Consider the following 22,489-nt stretch of genomic DNA (forward strand, 5'->3'; position numbering starts at 1 on the left):
GTGATTCCCTGGATCTGCTCTGCCCCAGGCAGTGTGTGATTCCCTGGATCTGCCCCAGGCAGTGTGTGATTCCCTGGCTCTGCTCCCCTTGCAGGACACGGCTGGGGATGGTGCTGAGGCCCTGGACACCCAGGGGGGCTCGGGGGACGAGGAGAACGCGCGGCAGCTGGGGGAGATCGAGCTGCAGTGTGGGATCTGCACCAAGTGGTTCACGGCGGACACCTTCGGCATCGACACCACGTACGTGAGCCCTGGCAGCAGGAAGGGAGGGTTTTAGAGTGCGAGTTCCCAAGGACCAAGGCCCCGTCCGTATCCTTGGACACTTGGAAACCAGCATGTTGTGTAAATAACTAAGACTTTGCCCGTGATAAAAGCACCCCCGTGAGATACCACTGAGCCTGTGAGGTGTTTCTGGGCTCAGGGAGAGAGGGAATAATTGGTGTCTAACCTGGAATAATTAATTTCTTAACCCAGTGTAGTAAAGAATAATTGATTTTATTTCCCTTCTAAGAAAGACACGGAGGGGTTGGAGCATGCCCAGGGAGGGGAATGGAGCTGGGGAAGGGTCTGGAGCAGCAGGAGCAGCTGAGGGAGCTGGGGGGGCTCAGCCTGGAGAAAAGGAGGCTCAGGGGGGACCTTCTGGCTCTGCAACTCCCTGACAGGAGGGGGCAGCTGCCAGGGAACAAGGGACAGGATGAGAGGAAACGGCCTCAAACTGTGCCAGGGGAGGGTCAGGTTGGACATAAGGAGGAATTTTTCCCTGGAAAGGGTGGTCAGGCATTGGAAGGGGCTGCCCAGGGAGGTAGTGGATTCCCCATGCCTGGAGATATCCAAGGAAGGGCTGGACATGGCACTCAGTGCTCTGGCCTGGGGGACAAGGTGGGGACAAGGTGGGGATCTGACACAGGGTGGACTTAATGAGGTCTTTTCCAATCTCAGTAATTCTGGGATTCCTTTAGTGTAATGCAGTAATTACGGTGTACCCAGCCCTGACAAACCTGCTCTTTCCCAGGTCCTGTCTGCCCTTCATGACCAACTACAGCTTCCACTGCAACGTGTGCCACCACAGTGGGAACACCTACTTCCTGAGGAAACAAGCGAGTAAGTTTGGGAGAAACACGTTGGGGGGTGTTTTGTGCAAGATAATCCTGAAGGTTTGGTTTTGTCTGGGAGGGCTCTGCTGAGACCCTTGGAAAATGACCAGAAAATTCATAGCAACAAATCTGAGGCTTTTTCTAAAAATGTTTTGCTGTTTTAATTGCTGAAGATGGTGTAAATGTGTTCAGTGTGGGCTGATCAGGATGAACTCGAGGGGCTTTGCTGTTCCTCAGGGTGATGCTGTGGGGTTGGTGATTGCTGTGAACACAGATGGGTGTCTGATCTTCCCCACCAAGTGTAAGTGTGTCCCTGGGGTGTTTTGTTTTCTAGATCTCAAGGAAATGTGCCTTAGTGCTCTGGCCAACCTCACGTGGCAGTCGAGGACACAAGACGAGCACCCCAAGACGATGTTCTCCAAGGATAAGGTTTGGCTGTGACGGAACCGCCGCGGGTCCACGTCAGGGGTGGTGTCAGTGAAGAGGAGCTCAGAGAAACATTTTCTGTTCTCACAGGATATTATCCCGTTCATTGATAAATACTGGGAGTGTATGACAACGCGGCAGAGGCCTGGGAAAATGACCTGGCCCAACAACATTGTCAAAACCATGGTAAGAACTGGGGGTAAATCCCTGGAGGAATTACCACGAACGTTTTGGTTTTCTGACACTGGTTTGTGCTGAGGGCTGGGCTTGGAGCTGAAGGGTGAGGATGCTGATGTACTCCCACATTATAATAGTACACACTGGGATTTAAACACTCGTTAATGAATTTGTTACAATCTTACCCCGTGTGACTTGAACTCCTCCGTTTCAGTGCAAAGAAAGAGACGTTTTCCTGGTGAAAGAGCACCCAGACCCGGGCAGTAAAGACCCAGAGGAAGATTACCCCAAATTTGGGCTTCTAGACCAGGTATGTGATGAGAGAAGGGAGGAGAGCGGGGGTCTGGGAGGAGGAGTGGGGGATCCTTGTGGTGCCTTCTGCTCAGTCAAGGGGCAAAGCTCTGCCACGAGTCCGTGTTGTGCCAGCGGTGGGTGGGAGCTCCAGCACCTGGGAGTGCCCTGCTTGGGCTCAGACTGGCACCTTTGACCAAGTGTTCAGCAGATTGTTTGATCTCTTGCAGGATCTTGCCAATATTGGCCCTGCCTATGACAACCAGAAACAGAGCAACGCTGTGTCCACAAGTGGAAGCTTGAATGGCAAGTTCTTTGCTCGGGGGGGTTTTGGGTGTTTGGGACTAAGCTGCATTTCCCAGTCCTCTGGGCATCTGTGCAGTTCAGCTGTCGTGTGAGCTGAGTTTATGCTTGTGCTCAGAACAGTCTCACTGTGCCTTTTTATAGAAGGATTAACTTTAGTTCTTGGGAAGGTTCAGCTGTTTCTTTACGGTGACCAGATAAATCGAGGTGCTCACCAGAAAGCCCAGCTTGGCAGTTTGCTCTTAGAATGGTTTTAATTTACCTCCTTGTGTTTCCCTTTCTCTGAGAGTTGAAAGTAGCTGGGGAAAGGATGAATATATGTATTATTCCTTGTGCTCACTGCTTGTGCTTTACTGTTGCTCCTTGAGGGTGACTCCTGTGCTGTCCCGTCCTGCCAAGGTTGCTCAGGGTGGCCTTACTGCAGTGAAGTACCTGTTGATGAGGATATGTATTAATAATCTGCAGTAAACATATCCCAGTAGTACAGGCAGGAGGTATTTGGGGCTTTTTAGAGCAGGTTACAGATATCTCAGGTGTGTTGTCTCCATGTCATGCACTGGTTGTTTTTTATTGAATTTCCGGGAGACTGACAAACATGTGGTGCCACTTCTGTTCTTGCAGGTGGAGCCTCTCTGGGAGGTGAATATTTACCTTTCAGCTTCTAAAACTTAAGTATTGCTGTTTGCAAAGCTTTTTTGCTTGATTCTCTTAGAAGCCAAAGTCAATTAAAAATGAAAGCGTGCCCTGATGTGATTGCAGTCAGGCTTTAATACAAACCAGCAATTCCACTCTTTAATCTTTAGCAATTAGAAGCTTTTATTGCCATATTCTGCCCTACTTGACTGTTCTAAGTGTTTTATTTGTGTATTTTGCTCTTGTGTTTATTTTTACTTTGTGTCAGTTGACCTGATGTTGTCATTTTAACTCTTAATGTCTAAATAATTCAGTCTGAAACATACAGTGTGATGGTTTGGGCAAGTAAACATTTACCAGCTGGAGATCCTGAATGTTTATCTGCACCGGATCAGGTGATGTGCAGCTGGGTCAGGTCATGTTTGTGCAGAATATGGTATTCCCTGGGTGATTTGGATCCCTTACACCATAAGGGAATGCTGGTAATGGAAGAGCTGACTGGATTTCTAATTACCACACGAATGCAGTTCGTGAAGGTGTTTATCTACAGTACATGAAATTTCCGTAGTTTTCCTTGTGAATCAACACTGCTCTCTTTGGAAATAGTGTGATGATAAAATGCACATATGATTTAATTTATTAAAATGTTGTGCTGATCTTAGTTTGATTAAATTTGACATGCAGCCTTTCCTGTACTACAGTCCTGCGAGTTCAAAATCAGTGCTGTAGTTCAGGCTGGTGCACTGTTCAATCCCAGAACTGACTTTGGTGATACTGAAGAGAAACACCTCTTGCTTTTCGTTTTTCCTCCACGTAGGTGTATTTTATTTTATAGATGGAAATTGAACATTAAAGTGCTTCTTGCTGATTGGTGTCAGAGTGTTCCCCCAGCACAGGGTCACTGGGACAGTGGCTGTGCTGTAGGGGGGGTTTCTGCTACTTCTGCAGAAGTAGATTGGAACTGTGACTGGAATCTCCATGAAAGACTGATAATAATACCTCTGAAGTGGATCCCAGTGCTGCTGCCTGTAGCTCTTCTCATGACAGAAGAGATTCTTAATTCTGACCTCAAAAGCCCGGGTTGAGCTTGTTTTGCTGCTCAGTCTCCCTCAGCTTCCGCTCCAAATTTAGTCCCCTGTGGATTTTGCTGTGCTCGTTGGCACCACGGGCTGGTTCACACTGACTGTGGACAAAGGCTCCTGAGCCCACGAGCTCCTTTTGGTTTGGCTGCTTCTGCCCCTCTGTCCCTGGAGATTCCGGGCGCTCCCCAACCCCCAGCTCCTTACCGTGCCCGCTCTGTGTGTCCAGGGGGAATGGCTGCTGGAGGCAGCGGGAAGGGCCGGGGAGCCAAACGCAAGCAGCAGGACGGAGGGACCACGGGAACAGCCAAGAAAACCCGCAGGTGAGAGAAGGGCACGGGTGCTGAGGGGTTGGGCACCGGGCAGGGATGTCCGCACTCGTGATGCCTTAAGCTGCCTCCCACCTGTCTCTGCCTCGGGTGGGTTCATGGGGAGTCACTCCAGAGCCCTGTGACGTTACTGATACCTCACTGGCCATAAATCATTTGCAGTTGGGGAGTGTGTGCTCAGTTTGTAGGTGAGTGTGTGCTCGTTTGGCACAGACACCGCTGTGCAGCCCCTGAGCGCAGGGACAGCTCTGCAGGGAGGTGTCCTGGGGTAGTCTGTGATGGCACCACAGCCCCTGGGAGATGCCAGCCTGGAGTTTCTGTGTTTCAGTGACCCATTGTTCTCAGCCCAGCGCTTGCCCCCCCACGGGTACCCTCTGGAACACCCCTTCAACAAGGACGGGTACCGATACATCCTGGCCGAGCCTGACCCCCACGCACCCGACCCGGAAAAGCTGGAGCTGGATTGCTGGGCAGGAAAACCGATTCCTGGGGACCTGTACAGAGCCTGCCTGTATGAACGAGTCCTCCTGGCACTGCATGACCGAGGTACAGAGCTCGTTAATCTGTGCAGGTTGTGTTTCCTTACAGGGATGTCTCGGTGACCTCTCGTTACCGGTCAGTGACATTTCAGGTGTAATCGCTCTCAGAGCTGCAGATGTCAGATCCACCTCTGCACATTCATTTGCCTTCTGACATCTCCACACTTTGCAAATCCCAAATAACTGCTCGTGTCACCCCCTGCAGCTCCCCAGCTGAAGATCTCTGACGACAGGCTGACTGTAATTGGCGAGAAGGGCTATTCCATGGTGAGAGCCTCCCATGGCGTGCGGAAAGGAGCCTGGTACTTCGAGATCTCCATGGATGAGATGCCTCCAGACACAGCTGCCAGACTAGGCTGGTCACAGCCCTTGGGTAAATAATGGTACCAAATACTTCTTAGGAGATTCTCCTGCTACACTCCACGTGTTCACAACAAAGTGTTTGTTTCTGCAGGGAACCTGCAGGCCCCTCTGGGATATGACAAGTTCAGTTACTCCTGGCGCAGCAAAAAGGGAACCAAGTTTCACCAGTCGATAGGGAAACACTATTCATCTGGCTACGGACAGGGAGACGTCCTGGGATTTTACATCAGCCTTCCAGAGGACACTGAGACGGCCAAATCCCTGCCTGACACCTACAAAGACAAGGTGAGGGGCGAGTTCACTGTTGGATTGAGCGTTGGCAGGTGGATAAGTGGCAAACAGGTTGCTCTGGCCTCACTCCTGCCCCTTTCCGTGGATCCTTCCCATCCTGCCTCTGGGTACCTCCGTGGTTCATAGGGGAGAGGTGCAAAGTGTTGATCTCAGGAAAACAAAATACTCCTGGATGGGATTGCCCACGTCTCCTTTCATCTTCCCCTCCTGGCTCTCAAATACTTGAGCTGTGGGAATCACTCCTCACAGGTACTCTGACACCAGGCACACCTGTCCCCGAGCAGGGCAGGTGATGGGCAACAGGTTTTTGGGCTGGCTTCTGACATTGTTTGCTGCTGTTTCAGGCTTTGATCAAATTCAAAAGCTACTTGTACTTTGAAGAGAAGGATTTTGTGGACAAGGCAGAGAAGAGCCTAAAGCAGGCACCTGGAAGCCAGGTGAGTTCTTGGGTGTCACTTCAGCACATCTGGTAAAGGGGAGCAGGGGGTAATCCTGGGGGAGTTGCTGTGTTGTGGCAGCCACCATCAGCAGGAAAACCCTTCATTTTTCAGATCATATTCTTCAAGAATGGTGTCAGCCAAGGAGTTGCCTTTAAGGACATCTTTGAAGGGGTTTATTTTCCTGCCATTTCTTTGTACAAAGGCTGCACGGTAAGTGAGGTGTCTTTGAAGGAGAATGCCTGAATCCCTCAGTTTCAGTAAAGCACAGAGTGGGAGTGCTCTGGGAGCCTGCCAAGTGAGGAGGAAAGATGGGAATTATTTTAGTGAAGTGACTCTGGAAGGAAACTGCTGAAGGAACACCCTCCTTCCATGCCAGGGATGCTTGTTCCTGTGGGCTTGCACAGGCTGGGGGTAGGCTCAGAAGCAGGAGGGGGTGAGGACCAAGGACTAAAGACATTTTCCTGGTTTTTTTAGATCTAATGAAAATGTGTCTTCCCCAGGTTTCTATAAACTTTGGGCCCTATTTCAAGTATCCACCCAGAGACATCACTTACCGCCCTGTAAGTAAACCTGAAGCTTTTTTACCCCCATCTGAGAGAACTCAGTGTTTAAAACAAAAGGTATTTTGGTGTGATTCATACCACACCACAGCGTGTTTAAAAATATTTAAGGACAGCTAGCCCAATAAATAATTTAATTAAATTTTCATTAAATAGTAGATGCTGTCTAGTTCCTCTTGACAGATTGTAAGGCCCTGCTGTTGCCTGTGTTGGCCTCTTTTATCAGTAAGAGGGTGGAATTGTTGTTTAGGGAAACACTTGGAATTTTTTTTTGCCCCACCGATGTTTCCAGGGGGGAAACAGCCCTGGAATGGTGCTGCCTGTCCTCCATGGCTGGAGCTGACTGTTCTTCCCCCTGCAGATGAGTGACATGGGCTGGGGTGCCGTGGTGGAGCACACGCTGGCTGATGTCCTGTACCACGTGGAGACAGAGGTGGATGGGAGGAGGAGCCCCCCCCTGGGAGCCATAAACCCCCCACCCCGAGGATTTATTGCAGAGGAACGTCCATCCCTCAGTGAGCAGCCAGGACCCACCAGGCTGAGGTGTTGTGTATGTGTTACCTGCTGCAGGTTCACACCCCTGCCCCTGCCAGAGCGTGAGTGGGGCAGGTCTGGGGTGTTTTGTGCTATTTTGGGGCATCTCTTGGAGCCTCCAGTACTGTTACAGTGTCACTCCCAGGAGAAGGGGGTGCTGAGGTACCTCCTCCTGGGCTGTGACTGTGGGGTGTTCTTGAGAACAGGGTGTAGCTGGACCTGCCAGGTGTGGGTACAGTGACACCTGTGCTCAGGTGTGTTTGGCTGATTGGGACCAACAGCTCCCAGCCAGGATGGCTCTGTTGGAACGAGACAGCTGCATGTAAGACTGAAATTTGGGCTTCTGTCCAAACTGTATTTTTTCTTTTCCCCACAAACTGGAAACCAGTTTAAAAATAAAGGCTTTAACTCTCTTTTTATTCTGTTTTTGTCTTGTAAATTGTTACAAGCGAGATTTAAACTCAAAGTAGCTACATTTGGAGATCTCTCAAGCTGAGGATCTGCTCACAGGAGCTCCACTGGGCCTGCTGCCAATGATCATCATTGCAGAGCTTTTGGATGAATAAATAATTTGACACTCTGTCTGTGTCTGTACAGGAAAAATAAATTAGAGCTGCTTTGGGTGGGGAGAGGGAATAAAATTGTTAGTTAAGTGCTGTGTTTGAGTTTTGGGGGAGTAAAAGGTGAGGTTCAGTCAGGCCCGTGTTTGCCTCATTGAGGATGTGTCTTCCCAGTCAGATGTCCGGGGCCTCCCTAATAACTAATTGTAGACACCACTAATTAAAGCTTTATTTATTCAGTGACAGTAATTAGGGAGGGCAGAGGTGCCTGGCTGGGCCAGCACATGCTCAGTGAAGCAAACGTGGGACTTAAAATTTTTGGTCCTGCACTTCCACGACGAGTTCCAATAAATAAACCTTTGTATTTATTGATTGAAACCACGTATTAATTAGCGGTGTCTGCTGCTAAAGGCCTTGGCTGATCGAAGTGACTCCCCCTTTGCCCCTGAACAAAGCCCTGCCCCGGGTGGTGGGCGGGTCGTGGTCAGCAGGTCACGGGCCGGGCCAGGCGCTGCCGGAGGTGCTTGGCAAAGTCCACCTGTGTCTGGGACAGGACCTGGTTGATGATGGTCTTGGGCAGCCAGCCCTGGAGAGGAGCAGACACAGCCTGTGAGCGGGACCTGCCTCCCCCGCAGCCCCTGTTCTCCCCCCTGTGCCCTTCCCCGTACCTTGAGGTCGATGCTGAGCAGCCAGGTCAGCCTGGTCCGGGAGGGGCTGCCGGGCAGCGGGCGCAGGACCATGCAGGTGGGACCGTTCTCAGCCCTGGCAGGGGGGAGGGACGGGGTCAGACCCAAAACTTGGACTTCAAGCCTCAAAAATACACTTTGTGATTGGGGGTTTCCTCAGCAGCTCCTGCTGCCCAAACCCAGTGACTGAGCCCCTGCTAAAACCCTCCTGCCCCATGGGAATCTCCCTCATTGCACACCCCATAAGGGGATTGAACAGGGGGTTACCTGATGAACCCCTCCTGCTCTGGCATCGCCCCGTACGTGGTGGACATTCCGGCCAGGACACAGGTGGAGCCGCGTCTCTTGGAGCACCGGACGCTCACGAAGTCCCGGGGCCCAACGATGTTCCCGGGGGTCGCGGCCGCCTTCTCATGGGTGATCACCGTGTCCTTCCCGATCTTCTCCAGGATCTGCGGTTTGGAATCGAAACCTCAGTTTGAAGTTTTTAAGTGCCACGTAGCTAAAAAGCTGCCTTTGGCTACCGGCTGCTCAAACACAGGGTCTGACAAAAACTTGGCATTTACAGGGAGAAAAATTGCAAATATCTGCTCCACCCAGGTGCAGAACATGAATTTTCAGTTCCTGAAAGGACAGGTGTTTCTCTTACTGCTTCTCTGATTCCAGAGGAGCTGTGGGATAGCCAAACTCTTCCTTGTGCCTCGGGGCTGCTTCTCCTCCGGATCAGCCCAGAGTTACAGCAGAAGTGGCTGCTCCTTGCAGGAAAGTGCATTTCCTGCAGAATTAGTCACAGAGAAGCTGCTCCAGGCTCACCTTTGCTGCAGCAACAATAGAGTTACTGCATAAAAACCCTCCACATCTGCAGCAGGCAAGGGACAAGATACAGTCGCAAAGAACAGGGGAGAATTCCCTGTGTTCCTGCTGTGATGGGCCCTTCCAACACCACACGGAGCCGGACCCGTGTGAACCCCGACTGTGACACACATTTCCTACCTTGACTTCTTTGACGTTGGGGTTCCAGTCTCCCATCTGCTCCATGTTGTCCACCAGCTCTCCGTACACCGAGTCCAGGGGCTGGTCCACCACCACCTCCAGCCGGAACACCTTCCCCACGTCCGGCAGCACCTTGCTCAGCACTTTGTCTCCGTTTCCCTGGAGGGGGGACAGCAGGATTAACACCACAGCTGTTTGCAGGAGGAGCGTCGGTGCCACAGGGCAGAGCACCCACCGCCACCGTCTCCGTCTTCCAGCCGTCCTGGTCCTCCAGGATTCTGAGGGATTTCTGCAGGGCTTCCTCTCCTTGTTTGATGTAAGACATTTCCATCTCGCTGAAGGGCTTCTCCTCCAGCCTCGAGCCTGCCGGGACCAGACAAAGGCAGGAGTGAGTGCAAGAACAGCATAACGTGTCAGATAAGCTTTATCTACACCAAATACCCTTTCCATGCCCAGGGACAGGGGAATTAAACCCAATTCCCACTCTGCTGCTGGTTCAGCAGAAGCACAGCCCGCCCAGGAGCAGGTTTTCCCCCAGCCGCTCCCTGGATCCCCGATCCCTGACAGCCTCCCCTGGCACGAAGGGACAGACCCCCCTGAGGTGTCACTTACTGAGCAAGGAGCTCCTCCTGCGAACCTGGTGGATCCAGGAGCTGGGTCCTGGGCTGCGGCAGGCGAGTCTGCTCAGCTCCTGGCTGAGGGCCACGGCGGCTTGTCTCCTCAGACCTGAGGGGGAGAGCACGTCAGGGGCCTTTCCAGGGGCTTTTTTGCCCAGTTTGAACATACAACACAGAAAAGCCTCTGCTTGTCACCTTTACTGAGTCCCCACAGGCACAGGGAGCAGTCATTGTGCTGCCCTGGGACAGCCTGTCCTAAGCAATCCCAGGTTTGGTTCCAGGTCCGAGCCAGGCAGCAGTAAAAATACTGAGGAACATCAGGTGGCCCAGGAAAGAGCATAGAAATGGAGCACAAGGATAGAAAATCCTCACTGCCAGTGGGAGTGTGACCTAGAGCTGGCCACGGGGGCATGGGCTGTCCCCTCAGACCCCAGAGATGGCAAAAAGGGCGGTGGGGACAGTAAATCACAAAACCCAGAAAGCAACACGGCATGGGGTGGGGTCAGGAGAGCACTCCTGAGCTGGTCCTCCTGCCTGAGAAGGAGTTTAGAAAGCAAGGGGGGGGTTCCTTTCTGCACCTGCAACTCAGCAGGAGCTTCTCCCATGAACTTCAGTCTGACAGGGGGACAGGACCCCACCACCCCTCCCGCCCCAGGCAGCCCCTCACCGGTCATGTTGCGCAGGTGCCGGTAGGAGATGGCGGCGCAGAGCTTGGACGTGGCTGGGAGCATCTCCTGAGCTGTGGTGGGTGGCTGTGGTCGGTGCCTGTGTCGGTGTCTGCGTCGAGCTCGGTTCTGCCCCGGCCCCGCCGCCTTCACGGCCTTAAGTACGTGGGCTGAAGGATTCTGCCCCGTCAGCTGCCAGATAAGAGCCGTCACTCACGGCAGGGGCCTGCGGGCCAAGGCCACGCCGGGCTCCTCACGCAGCTGAGGGGCCAGCGCCGTGCTGGGACACGGAGCCGGCACAGGAGGGCACGGCCGGCCCCGTCCATGGCACAGCCACGGGGGCACAGCACCCCTGAGGGACAGCAGAGAGGCAGAGCTCCCCTGCCCAGCTCCTGCCGTGCCAGGGCCATCAGCTGCAGGTAATGACAGATGATAATCAATTCTGGCAGGTGTCGGTGGGCAAACACGGAACCACAGAGTCAGTAAGGTGGGAAAAGACCTACAAGGTCATGGAGGATGATTATTGTGGATGGATAACAATGGATAATAACAACAATGGACGACACCATCTCGCGACAGAGCCATCCTGGAACAACCCAGCCAGGCTCTGCCCAACCTCAGCAAATGCTGCACACAAGAACCAGGACAGCCCATACAGAGCTGAATATTAAACACGATGAATATTAAACACTGCTGAGCCCGGGCTGGGAGCAAGGGGCAGCCTCGTGCAGCCCCCCTACCCCCGAGCCTGGTTATCTGTCCCAGGGCTGGGAGTGGTGGGCAACGGCAGAGCAGCGATAACACTCAAGGCTGAAATGACATTTCTGGGATGAGTTACGGCCCGGAGACCAGCGCTCCCAGGAACCCGTGAATCACAGCTGCTTCCTTTGACGTCAACCCCTGCACCCTCCTGCGGGGAGCCTGACCTTCCTCCCCGCTGTTGCAACAACTTGGCCCAGGGGGAGGTCACCCCATTGCTGCACCAGCCCCGGGGAGCCCCTCGCCTCCCCCTGCTTGTCCCCGGCCCCCCCCTCGAGATGATTCGGGTCCCACCTGCCATCCAGAATGTTCCTGCTGCTCCTCAGGATGCTCCTCTCCATCATCCTCTGTCGTGTGCAGAAAGCACCTCACATTCACGTCAGGGATGCGCGACCAGACGAAGGTGCTGGAGGGACCAGGAGGAAGCTGGAGGCTGCATTGTCCCCTTCCCAAATGTTTGCTGGGAAATCCTCACTGCAGCCACGGTCCCACAGCTGTGACTCCCAAGTTGTGCTGCAGCTCTCCCCGCTCTGGGCTTCACCCACCTGCTCCCACCTGCCTGCACGTGGAGTGAGGGAAATTCCAGAGGGTTTGAAATCCCTGAGCCCAGAGCTCTGGTCAAAGGCACACGGAGCACCCACAGGTCCGGGTGCCCAGGGAGACCAGAGACCCCCAGAAATTGTGCATTACCCACAGGCCCCCTGCCCTGACAGTGAGGGGGACACAGAACCAGGGACCAGAGACCCCCCAGCTGCGAAGCACCCAGGGCTGTTGTTATCCCAGACGGAGCAGCGGCTCCCGGCACGAGGCCTTGGCACAAGGACACACAGTTGTTTGTGAGAAGAACCAAAACAGCCCGGGCAGAGCCACCCCTCTGGCTCTGGGCTGGGGGGGGCTGGAGGGGCACGAGCCCCTCTGTGCCCCTGGGGAGGGGAGGTGAGGACAAGTCACACTGTGCCACAGCACACGAGGGAAATGCTCCAGGTGATCCATCCCCCAGGGCACCACAAGGGGACTCCAAAAAGGATTCCAGAACCCTCAGGGGGGTCTGGTGATCTGGCACACACCCAGGACCCTCACCAGCTCCTGATGTGGCCTCAGCATCTCCTCTGGATGTCCCTTGAGGTCCCCACGCTGATGCATGCACCGAGCCTGCAAGGGAAAGGAACAGCAGCGGGGGGGCACCGAGGGTGGCCAGGAGGAGCAGCAGCAGTGCCACAGGCACCAGGGATGGGATTGGGTTCCCAGCACCTACCTCGGGCACCGGGAAGGAGCCTCTCCATCAGAACACAGCTGGCCTGGTGAGCTGAGCCCACTGAGCTCCAGCAGCGGGGCAGGACAAGGCTCTGGCCACAGCTCGGACCTGCCTGGACCCAGTCAGCCCCTCGGCTGAGCCCTGCTGTTCTGGGGAGGGAGCTGGGGGCACGGGCAGCACGTGGCCATGTCCAAGGGGATGCCTGGGAAACCAGCACAGCCCCGCCCCGGGATGGGCACCCAGCACCCCCCACCCACATCCCACAGGGTGAGGAGGGGGAGAACATGCTGGGGGAGGTAAAACACCCGAGAAGGCCCCCACAGCCCCCACGGAGACGCCCCTCAAGTCCCCCCACAAAGTCACCATGCAGCTCCATTTGCAGCTTTTCACTTAAAAAATGTACAACAGGGCTCAAGGTACAAATATTCACAAATGTACAAAATGTACAAAACCGGATCAACGCTGACCAAAGGCGCCGGAGGTTCACCAGGGCCTGAAGGGATGGGGGGGCCCAGGAACCCCGAGGCTGCCTGGAGCTGCCTCACGAGGATGGGGGCGAGCCCCTCACCCCCCCTTGCCCAGCCACCTTCGAGAAAATTCCCCTCTCCCAGCCCTCTTCCCACCGCAGTGGCCGGAGCAGGGGAGGCCGTGCCTCTCTGGGGGGAGGCTCTGTCGGGGTGACCCCGTCCCTCCTGCAGCACGGCCGGGGGGGTCGGGGTGTCCCCCCACTCCAAGGCTGCCCATGTTGCTATTTGGAGAGCGCAGATAAACCGCAGCCCCCCCCCCCCCTTCCCCGATGCCCGCAGAGGTCACGCTCTGACCCGGCGATAAGATAACGGGCTCAAAAGCAGCAGAAACAGGTCTGTGCCCTGGCCCCCTCCCCTGGCAGCGGGGAGGGGAGCTGGGGGGAGGTGGTCCTGCATTGGAAGCCCCCAGGAACAGGCTGGAGGGGTGGGGAGCTGGCAGGGTTGGGGTCAAGGCAGCCTCCGCCCCTCTGCCCCCATACACCAGCCCGTGCCAGCGTCCCCCTCCCCTCCGTGAGCATCCCCAGAGCCCCCGGCCCCGGCGCTGCTCCGGGATAACCCTGAGAGGGCACACGGGGGCTGGGGGCCCCCCGAGGGGTCAAGACGGTGCCGGTGCCGGGGTTTGGCAGGAGGATTTGGCGGCAGGAGGGTGCGAGTTCACGGCAGCCGGGCCGGGGGGGCGGACGGTGGTGCCGATGGTGTAGTCGGCTGGCTGCAAGGAACAGTCGGGTGGATGGTGGGCAGTGAGCCAGGGTGGTCTCGGGGAGACCCCAGGGCACCCCAGCCCCCCCCAAAACACGCCCCTGTCCCTTACGTGTCGCCGGAAGAGCCGCTGCAAAAGGCTGCGCTTGGGGGGCTCGGGCAGCCGCTGCCAGTCCAGGTCAGGGGAGCGGGTCCCGCCGGGCCCAAACACGTTGAGGTCCTTGAAACACTCGGTCTCGATCATCTGGGGGGGTCAGGTCACCGCAGGGTTGGGCACTGGCAGCACCACAGCCGGGTGGGACCCCTCTGGTGCACCACGCCCCCAGTACCTCGTTCTGCCAGGGGATGGAGACGCTGCCCGTGGCGAATTTGGCGTAGAAATCGCTGTCGGTTTGGTCCAAGTTGACGCCCTTCACCGTGGAGAACTGCTCGATGTCCAGCACGTCCTTGCAATAAACCGCCCGTGGCTGCAGGGCCCGGGGGGGGCTGTCAGGGGGGCAGTGGGGGGAGCGGGGCCGTCCCCCCACACCACGGGTGCCCACCCCCTGCCCGGCCCTTACGTCCGGCACGAAGGGGGGGGTCATGATTCCGGCCTCCAGCCGCTTGAAGTTGATGGTCCTGAAGAAGGGATGGCGCTTCACCTCGGCCGCCCCGCCGGCCCCGCAGCCCAGCCGCACCCCGGGGTCCTTGGCCAGGAGCTGGGGAGGGGAACGGGGGGTGTCATGGCAGGGATGGACCCAGCCCGGCCCCCGCGGGGGCTCCTGTGTCCCCAGCTCACCAGCTTGCAGATGGCCTGGGCGTCCTCGCTGAACTTGTCCGAGTAGAGCTCCTGCTCCTCCTGCACCCGCTTCTCCACCTCCTCCCGCTTCACCCGCTCCTTGCGGGCGCGGAAGGGCGACTGGCCCTCGATCATCTCGTACACCAGGCAGCCCAGGCCCCACCAGTCGGGGCTGAAGGTGTAGCGCTCGTTGCTGATCACCTCCGGGGCTGTGGGGCACAGCCCCCCCGGCTGTCAGCACCCGGGCACGGTGCAGCACAAGGACCCTGGTCCAGCCCCCCAGCGCGGCCCTCACGCTCACCCATGTAGCCGACGGTGCCCACGCGGCCGCGGATGGTCTCGCCCTCGGGGATCTTGACAGCCAGCCCCAGGTCAGAGATCCTGATGTGGCCTGGGGCAGGGAGGGGGCTGGGGGCATTATCCCAGGGAAGGGTCACCTCACATCCCTGCACATCCCCCCCAGAGCACAGCCAGGTACCCCCCGGATCACACAGAGACCCATCCCCGTGCCACGAGCGTGGGCAGGGCCAGACCCGGCAGCTCCCTCCTCACCATCATCATCCAGCAGGATATTCTCTGGCTTCAGGTCCCTGTGGGGACAGAGGGGTGGCTCAGCACCGTGCAGAGGGCTGGCTCAGCGCCCGCTGCCCCATGCCCAGCTCACCTGTAGACGATGCCCTCCTGGTGCAGGTGCTGGAGCCCACAGCAGATCTCTGCTGCGTAGAAGGCCACGCGCTTGTCCTCGAAGCCGGGGTTCCCCATGTTGTAGATGTGGAACTTGAGGTCTCCCCCGTTCATGATGGTCAGCACCAGGCACAGCGCGTCCTTCGTCTCGTAGGCGTAGGCCAGGCTCACCTGTGTGCCCACCCTGGCTGTCAGTGCCCACCCCGGCCCCCCCAGCCCCCCGGGAGGGTCCCACACGCACCACGAACCGGCTGTTGACCTTCTCCAGGATCTGCTTCTCGTTCAGGGCCATCGCCTCCCCTTTCCGCTTCTTGATCCGCTTCTTCTCCAGTTTCTTGCAGGCGTACATCTTGCCCGTGGCCCGCACCTGGCAGGCGCACACCTGGGGGGCCGGGGTCGGCAGTGGGGTGAGCCCCCCCGGCCCGTCCACCCCCCCAGCCCTCCCTCCTCCCCGGCCGTACCTCTCCGAACCCGCCCTTGCCCAGGATCCGGTACTGCCGGAAGGTGTCCTTGGTGACAGCCTGCCTGGAACGCACAGCCCCGGTCGGACACGTCAGCCCCGCGCCCTCCGGGGCCCCCAACACCCCTCAGAGCCCTCACCTCTCCAGGTACTTCCACTGCAGGAACCGGTCGAAGAACATGCTGGCCCGGTAGTCGGCGAAGGGGTCCCCGCTCAGGAACTGGTGCAGGGGGCTGTGGGGAGAGGGGGCTGTTGGTGTCACTGCAGCCCCCCCGTCCCCCAGCCCTGGGCAGGGTGCTCACCGCAGGCAGCTGCTGAACAGGTCCTTGCAGGGGCTCTTCTGCAGGTCCTGCAGGTACTCACTGGCGTGGGGGTGGCCCACCTCGGGCAGGGAATCTGGGGACTGCCAAGGGGAGGGATCACACCCACGCCCTGGAGACATCGCTCCTGCACCCCACCTGTGATCCCATCTCATCCTGGTCACTTCCTGGTGGGGGAAAAGCCCCCCTCAGGACTCACCTCCTGCCTGAGGAACCGCTGGATGATCTCTTCCCCCATCTCCTTCCGCTTCTCATCTGGGGAGAGTTCGTACTCCTCCTGGGACGCCCGAGGAGAAGAGGGTGCTGCAGACAGGGCACCAGGCACAGCTCTGCCCTGTGACCCCACCGAGCCTCCCCACCTCCCAAAATGAGGCAGGTCTGCCCCGGCCATGGGGCGAGGGATCCCTCCCAGCTCCTACCCTATGGGCACCACCCACAGCAGGCACACCTGGGATGCTCCTCAGCCACAGCCCTGGGGTCACACTGGACCTGCCACAGGGCTCAGCCCAACCCCAACAGCCTCAGTGCACCCCGAGCATCCCGAGGGTCCCTCACCACGGCGTCCAGGAAGCGGATGCAGCGCAGGAGCTCCGGCCGCGTCTCACAGAACTGCCGGAAGAGCAGGCGGCCGATGGGCTGCCGCTGGCACAGGCTGCCGTAGTCCTGCTCTGCAGGGGAAGGCAGGAGCTGCCACGGGAGCTGCCCAGCACACGCCGCAGCCCCAGCTGTGCCGGGACCCACGAGCTGGTTCTGCCGGCTCCCGGTGCCCTCCCGGCTCACCCAGGCCCTTCCGCAGCTCGTCGCACTGGCTGATGTGCGGGAACCGCAGGATCTCCCTCCACTTCTTGCTCCGGCCTTTCCTCTTGCCGCCGCCTCCTGCAGCAGGGAACGAGGGGCCAAGGTCAGGCTGGCAGGATGGGCATCGCTGCTCTGAGGGAAATGGGGTGGCAGAGCCCCTGCCCAGTCCTGCAGAGTCACCTGGTTTGGGGGTTCCCCTGATCCCACCGCTCCCAGCCCCCAAAACCCATCGCTCACACACCACACGCTGCCAGCACTGCTTTGGGCACTGCTAAAGCCACGTGGGAAAACAGACCCCCAGCCCCAGAGTGGGCTCTGACCCTTCAGGGACCCCGATTCTGAACAGCCGAGGGGCTCCCCACCCAGTCCTGACTCCCAGGGCAGGGAGGGGATCCCCCTCAGCATCATTTGGCGCCAGGGGAGGCCGAGCCTGGCATGTGCAGGATTCCTCCTGCACAGTGTCGCTCCCTCCTGTAAACACCTGGCTTCCTTATTCCCCCATCCTCGGCGACGGGAACTCTGCAGGGACGCAGAGGGGGCAGAGGGGTGGCCCCCCCACCAGCCACCGCTCCCTCCTGGTGCGTGAAGTCATCCCTGCAGGGACCTGACATCAGCACGGCCCCGAGCTGGTGCCCGGCCAGCACCACCCGGCCCCGGTGACGCCGAGGCGAGCCCGTGGTTCTGGGCTCCGGGCAGAGCTTCCTGCCGTCATCGCCGGCTTCCTCCGGCAGGAATCGCCCCGCGCCAGCCAGCGGAGTGGCCTCGGGAGCAAGAGGTCCCTGGGCCCCCTGCTCACCCTGACATGGGGGCACAGGGCCCTGAGGAAGAGGAGCAACCGCTCCCCTCGGCCTGCGGTGCCCAGGCTGGAGCCCTCCAGGCTCCTGGCAAAGGGGTGATGCCCAGGCAAGGACCTTCCACCTGCCCCAGGAGCCATCCTGGCACGGCGGGCCAGGCTGACCTGACCTTGCAGGGATGCTCGGCAGGATGCTCCTGGGATGGACCTCACTGGGCCCCCCTGTGCCTTCCAGCACCTTCCACGGCAGCCTGTGACCTCGAGCATGGGGATCCCCAGCCATGGCTGTGGGGTCTCAGCTTTTCACTGAGGAGGCTCCAATCCTCCCCACTGCTCCAATCCCCACCCAGCCGGGACGCAGCCCTTGTCCCAGCCCTGGTCTTGCTCCACGTCACCTCTCACACCGTCACACACCAACATTAACCCATTTGGTGCCCATGGTGGCAGAGCCACCCTCGCTCCAAATTCTTCTTCTCCAGCACCAGCTCCGTTGAGGCTCTGGCTCATGCAGGAGCCATCAAGCATCCCATGGGACAGGAGCAGCCCCGAGCAGGAGCATCGCTGGGATTGCCCAAGTTGCCCACACCAAACCTCTCCCTCCCTGGCGAGGGCAGCGGCACCACTCCGGCCCCGGCACATGGGCCGTCCCCGCAGCACCCCCGGCACTGCCAGGAGCGACACGATGGGGGTAAGGAGACCTTTGGGATACAGGGATGTACAGGACCAAACCTGGCCCCCAATTCTCCCGCAGGGCAGCGCCGGCGGCTCCAGGGCCGTTCGCTTTTCGGTCAGGAAGGTTCAGTGATGAGGGCGCCGGCTTCCCAAAGGAAACCAAAAGCAAACAAAGGCTCCCTGGGAGCCCGTGCCAAGTCCCGCTCCGGAGGGGTGCGACGCCCGCAGCTCCTCGCCCCGGCGGCCGCAGGGCTCGCACCGGGACGGCACCGCCGGCACCTCCCGGCGAGGCCGAGTTCGTCCCGGCAGTGCCCGTTTTGGCTCCGGCCTGCACCGAACCGTCCCGGCACCGGCAAAGTTTGGCTGGCGAGAGCCCCGTCCGTGCCAGGCTCGTCCCACCGGCACGGACACACGGACAGAGCGGCTCCCGGCCACCCCTGCACACGCACCCCTCGGGGAACGGCACTAAATCGCTTTTTGCGCTCCCTGCTCCCGTCCCCGGCTCTGCGGGCGGGTGGGACGGACGGACGGACACGTCCCAGCGCACCGGGCACAGCTCCGGGGCAGCCGGTCCCTCCGGGAGCTCGGCGATGCCACCCGGGACGAGCCCACCCGGCACCCGCCGTCCCGACCGAGGGGTCCCGAGGTGCCCGCGGAGGGGTTCGGAGGGGGTGCCCCGGGCCGGGGGTGCCTGTTGGGAGGGGGTCGCGGGGAGGGCACCGGGGTGCAGCCTGGGAACGGGGAGCGGGACGGGGAGCAGGGACCAGGAGCCGGTACCTTCCCGTGCCTTGAGCAGGACGGTGTTGGCCACGATGTTCTCCAGCTCCATGGCGCGGGGGTCCCCGCACACCATGCCCGGCGCGGTCCGGGCGCCTCCCGCCGCCACCGGCCGCCTCCGGGGCTGCGTCACCGCCGTGACGTCACGGGCCGCCCCCGGCGTCACGGGATTATGTAAAGGGACAGCGGGAGCGACCCCGCGCCTCGGGGGTCCCCCCGACACCCCAGTCGGGGGTCCGGCCGCACCAGCTCCTCGCACCGCCCACCTCGGGCTGGAGGCACCGAACCCGAGACTGCCGGCACCAGCGCAGCCTTTCTCCTCCTCCTCTTCTTCCCACCCTCCAGCAACGAGACCCCAGGGCGCTGGGAAGGGGAGTCCCGAACTATCCAGGTCCCAAAAAACCATCCCCTCCCGCTGGGGATTTTCCAGCCGCAGGAGCCACCTCCAGCTCCATAAAGGCTTTTTTTTTTTAAGCATTTCCTTGTTTACACCTTTGCCACCCCCAAACCCACAACCCCTACTCGAGCCCACCCAATGGGGGGGACACGTTTCCCCCCAAAATGAGCAGGCCCCGGGCCAGCGAGGGGGAAGCAGTGCTGGCCACGGTGGCTGTTGGCTCTCCAGGACAGCTCTGCTCAGCCCCAGCAAGAGGAGCTGGGCTTGTCCTGCACAGAAACCAGCCACTTCAGAAGACAAAACCCCTGCACAGACTCTTCCCCCCAGAGAACTTCCCCAGTGCCCAGGAAAGTGGTCTGAGCTTCCCACAGGGATTGTCCCTGCCGAGGTTTGCCCTTCCCTGCCCACTCACGGGAGGCTCCCGGAGCCTGGCAGCTGCCCAAAGCCAACCCCGACCCAACGTCACAGCCAAGGACTCTCCTACCTCCGGCAGCACCGGGACACGCTCGGGGCAAAGGACGTTCCAACCTGAGGCAGCTGCGCCGGCTCCACTAGAGCACTGAGGTGAGGAGGGGCTGTGCTGACCCTGGTCTGGCAGCTCTTCATCAGCAGGTAATTAGTGGGCTCAGCTGCAGGGGAGCAGCACAAGGCCCTGGCTGGGGGGTGCTGGTAATCTTTGTTGGGGTACAGGGGGTGCCCAGGTTCTTTTCCCCATCCCAGAGGGAAGGATCTTGTTTTTCCTTGGAGCAAGCCCGCTCCCCCTGCACAGCAGGGACACGAGTTGGCACAAGGGGTGCTCATCCTGAGAGAGGGGGGACCAGAACACCAGGACCAGAACACTGGAAAACCAGTGATGCCAGGATCAAGGATTTATTTACACTTCAAGGAAAACTCTCGCCCAGAGTCACATGAGGAGGAAAAAGCAAACAAACCCAAAGAGCAGCGATTTGCCTCCCGAACACAAACGCTCGCTCCCGGCCGTTGTGCCAGACCCCATCTCCTTCTCTGCAAGGAGACTAAAGGCATGATTTGTGTACAGAAAAGACAATCTGAAAATAAAGGCCGCCTTTCCAAGGAGCTCTGTCCCTGCCCAGGGGGATCAGGAGCCCCCAAGGGGCAGCAGCTCTAGTACTCGTCCAGCGTATCCGCCCGCGGCACCGACAGGCCCCGCTCCTTCAGCGCCTGCACCTTCAGCTTCTCCGACTCCTGCTTGGCCTGCAGCTCCACCCGCTGCTCCTCCAGGATCTCTTCAATGGACACCTGCTGCAGAGGTGTGTCGCTCTCCTTCTCCAGGTCCTGCGGGAGAAATGACCAGCTGAGCTCCGCATGGTACCCCAGACCACGGGACACCTGTGCCCACACACCTCCCACAGGTGCCATCAAAGGGGGGAGGGGACGGAAAACAGAGGTGCTGGAGGCATCCCGAGGAGTGGGAACATGGGCAGGGACCCCTGGGACAACCAGGGACTCCAGGACAGTCCTGGGAGGGGGCTTCTGGGGAGCTCAAAGCAAACAGAGCGAGTGAGACAGCTCTTGGCTCCTCCCAAGCCCACCCCGGACAGTGTCCCCTGGTGCAGAGCCAGCAGGGAGGTGACAGGCAGCCACTAATGACACCCTCCAGCAATGCCACACAGAAGCTGGAGCTTCCCTGCAGCTCCCCCACATTGCTCTTCATCCTTCACGTCATCCCTGATGGGCTTCAGCTACGGGAGACACCTCTGCCCTCTGCACCCCGGGGACATTTCTGTGATGGTTCAGCCTGAAGTGGCCCTGGGAGGGGGCTTAAATTCCAGCCTCCCAGCAGGACAGTGACCGTATTTCTCAGCAGACAGACAGACAGACCACGAATGCCCCCAGCTCAGTCCCAGGCTGCTGCACGAGCTGTTCACTTACAATTTCCCCCAGCAGAACCACGTTCTCGCCCCTCACGACAAAGATGCCCCGAGGGATGTCCCCATACTTCTTGCCCACGTGGATGCGCTCCACAGTCTGGTGCAGCACCAAGTTTGCTACAGCGACGAGAGAGAGACAGAAAACCATCCACATTTCGCTGTGATTTCCGGCTGCACCGAGTGTCCCGTCCCACCAGGCAGAGCCCCCCGGGCGGTGACGGTGCTCTCCCACCACTCGGTGGGTGCTCTGAGCCGCGCCCCCGAAGGCACCGACCGTCTCCCCAGCTCTCTCCACCTCGGCAGCTCCCGCAGCCGTGCGGGCAGGGCGGGGAGAGAGCTCAGACCCCCGGGCTGAGCCCACCTGAGACCCTCGTGCCTTCGGCAGCGGAGAAGACGGCGGGCGTTGTTGGTGCTGCAGGTTCTTGGCAGGGAGCGAGCGATGGGCTGGAGCGCGAGCATCACCCGGGCTATTTCTGCCCAAACAGCGATGCCAGAGCATCAGCGCTGGACACAATCACGGGGGGGAGCTCCCGGTTCTGGGAGCGGCACCAAGTGACACACGGGCGGGTGTTTGACCCGCAGCACGAACACGCTCTAAAAACGCACCGCGGATCCCTCTTCCTCCTCCTCCTCCTCCTCCTCCCTGCCCGGGACCGGCCCCAGGGGGTGCCCGCAGCCCCCCGCAGCCCCCGGCCCGGCCGTACCGAACTGGTCGATGCTGCGCAGGTACCCGATGAGCGTCCGCCCGTCCCGCAGCAGCACCAGGTGCTTCTCTGCGGGGGGAAACGAGAGCGGGGCGTCGGTCCCGGCCCCGAGACAGCGCGGGGGGACCGGAGCCCACGGGGGGACCGGAGCCCACGGGGGGCGTCTCCCCGCGGGGAGAGGGGCCCGGGCAGCCCGCGGGGAGCAGGACCGCGGGGCGCACTCACTGTCGATGTCCTGGATCAGGCTGGCCGTGCCGGGCATGTAGTTCATGGTGGTGCCGCCGCCGCAGCGGAAGCGCCGCCATGCGCCGGTGCCGCCGCCGCCCCGGAACCGGGCGGGGCCCCCGCGGGGGGCGCGGCCCCTTTTAAGCCGTGCGCGCGGGGCGGGCGCCGA

General features: G+C 59.4%; 4 protein-coding genes across 6 annotated transcripts; 1 reads left to right on the forward strand and 3 right to left on the reverse strand.

The window, feature by feature from the left end:
* Positions 1–73: 73 nt before the first annotated feature.
* ASH2L (ASH2 like, histone lysine methyltransferase complex subunit) lies at positions 74–7,472 on the forward strand. 2 transcript variants are annotated; one of them, XM_027706262.1, is made up of 15 exons: positions 74–240; positions 1,013–1,101; positions 1,429–1,523; positions 1,611–1,706; positions 1,912–2,007; positions 2,219–2,294; positions 2,913–2,930; positions 4,233–4,326; positions 4,661–4,878; positions 5,077–5,244; positions 5,326–5,519; positions 5,870–5,962; positions 6,077–6,175; positions 6,466–6,525; positions 6,887–7,472. In XM_027706262.1, the coding sequence occupies exons 2-15, from the start codon at positions 1,029–1,031 to the stop codon at positions 7,298–7,300; spliced, it is 1,794 nt and encodes a 597-aa protein (XP_027562063.1). In that variant the 5' UTR covers positions 74–240; positions 1,013–1,028; the 3' UTR covers positions 7,301–7,472. The 2 variants fall into 2 exon arrangements, with proteins under 2 accessions (XP_027562063.1, XP_027562064.1); XM_027706263.1 differs by lacking the exon at positions 2,913–2,930 and having other exon boundaries at positions 75–240.
* STAR (steroidogenic acute regulatory protein) lies at positions 7,458–10,780 on the reverse strand. 2 transcript variants are annotated; one of them, XM_027706264.1, is made up of 8 exons: positions 10,583–10,780; positions 9,911–10,024; positions 9,534–9,661; positions 9,299–9,457; positions 8,955–9,080; positions 8,573–8,757; positions 8,288–8,381; positions 7,458–8,205 (listed from the first exon to the last, which is right to left on the reverse strand). In XM_027706264.1, exons 1-8 carry the CDS (start codon positions 10,644–10,646, stop codon positions 8,104–8,106), a joined length of 972 nt encoding a protein of 323 aa, XP_027562065.1. In that variant the 5' UTR covers positions 10,647–10,780; the 3' UTR covers positions 7,458–8,103. The 2 variants fall into 2 exon arrangements, with proteins under 2 accessions (XP_027562065.1, XP_027562066.1); XM_027706265.1 differs by lacking the exon at positions 8,955–9,080 and having other exon boundaries at positions 10,583–10,738.
* A 2,856-nt stretch (positions 10,781–13,636) lies between these two features.
* On the reverse strand, positions 13,637–19,217 carry LOC113978926 (G protein-coupled receptor kinase 5-like). The gene is made up of 16 exons (XM_027706261.1): positions 19,103–19,217; positions 16,843–16,938; positions 16,618–16,730; positions 16,262–16,339; positions 16,045–16,145; positions 15,883–15,975; positions 15,744–15,807; positions 15,524–15,664; positions 15,263–15,453; positions 15,151–15,188; positions 14,900–14,989; positions 14,599–14,807; positions 14,381–14,518; positions 14,150–14,287; positions 13,933–14,064; positions 13,637–13,830 (listed from the first exon to the last, which is right to left on the reverse strand). The coding sequence occupies exons 1-16, from the start codon at positions 19,176–19,178 to the stop codon at positions 13,717–13,719; spliced, it is 1,812 nt and encodes a 603-aa protein (XP_027562062.1). The 5' UTR covers positions 19,179–19,217; the 3' UTR covers positions 13,637–13,716.
* Positions 19,218–20,353: 1,136 nt separating this feature from the next.
* Positions 20,354–22,422, reverse strand: LSM1 (LSM1 homolog, mRNA degradation associated). Its single transcript, XM_027706266.1, has 4 exons — positions 22,321–22,422; positions 22,096–22,164; positions 21,393–21,508; positions 20,354–20,795 (listed from the first exon to the last, which is right to left on the reverse strand). Exons 1-4 carry the CDS (start codon positions 22,364–22,366, stop codon positions 20,625–20,627), a joined length of 402 nt encoding a protein of 133 aa, XP_027562067.1. The 5' UTR covers positions 22,367–22,422; the 3' UTR covers positions 20,354–20,624.
* Positions 22,423–22,489: the final 67 nt, after the last annotated feature.

This window comes from Neopelma chrysocephalum, unplaced genomic scaffold (assembly GCF_003984885.1).
Source record: "Neopelma chrysocephalum unplaced genomic scaffold, ASM398488v2 Primary Assembly neopelma1_367, whole genome shotgun sequence".
NCBI classification, from domain to species: Eukaryota; Metazoa; Chordata; class Aves; order Passeriformes; family Pipridae; genus Neopelma; species Neopelma chrysocephalum.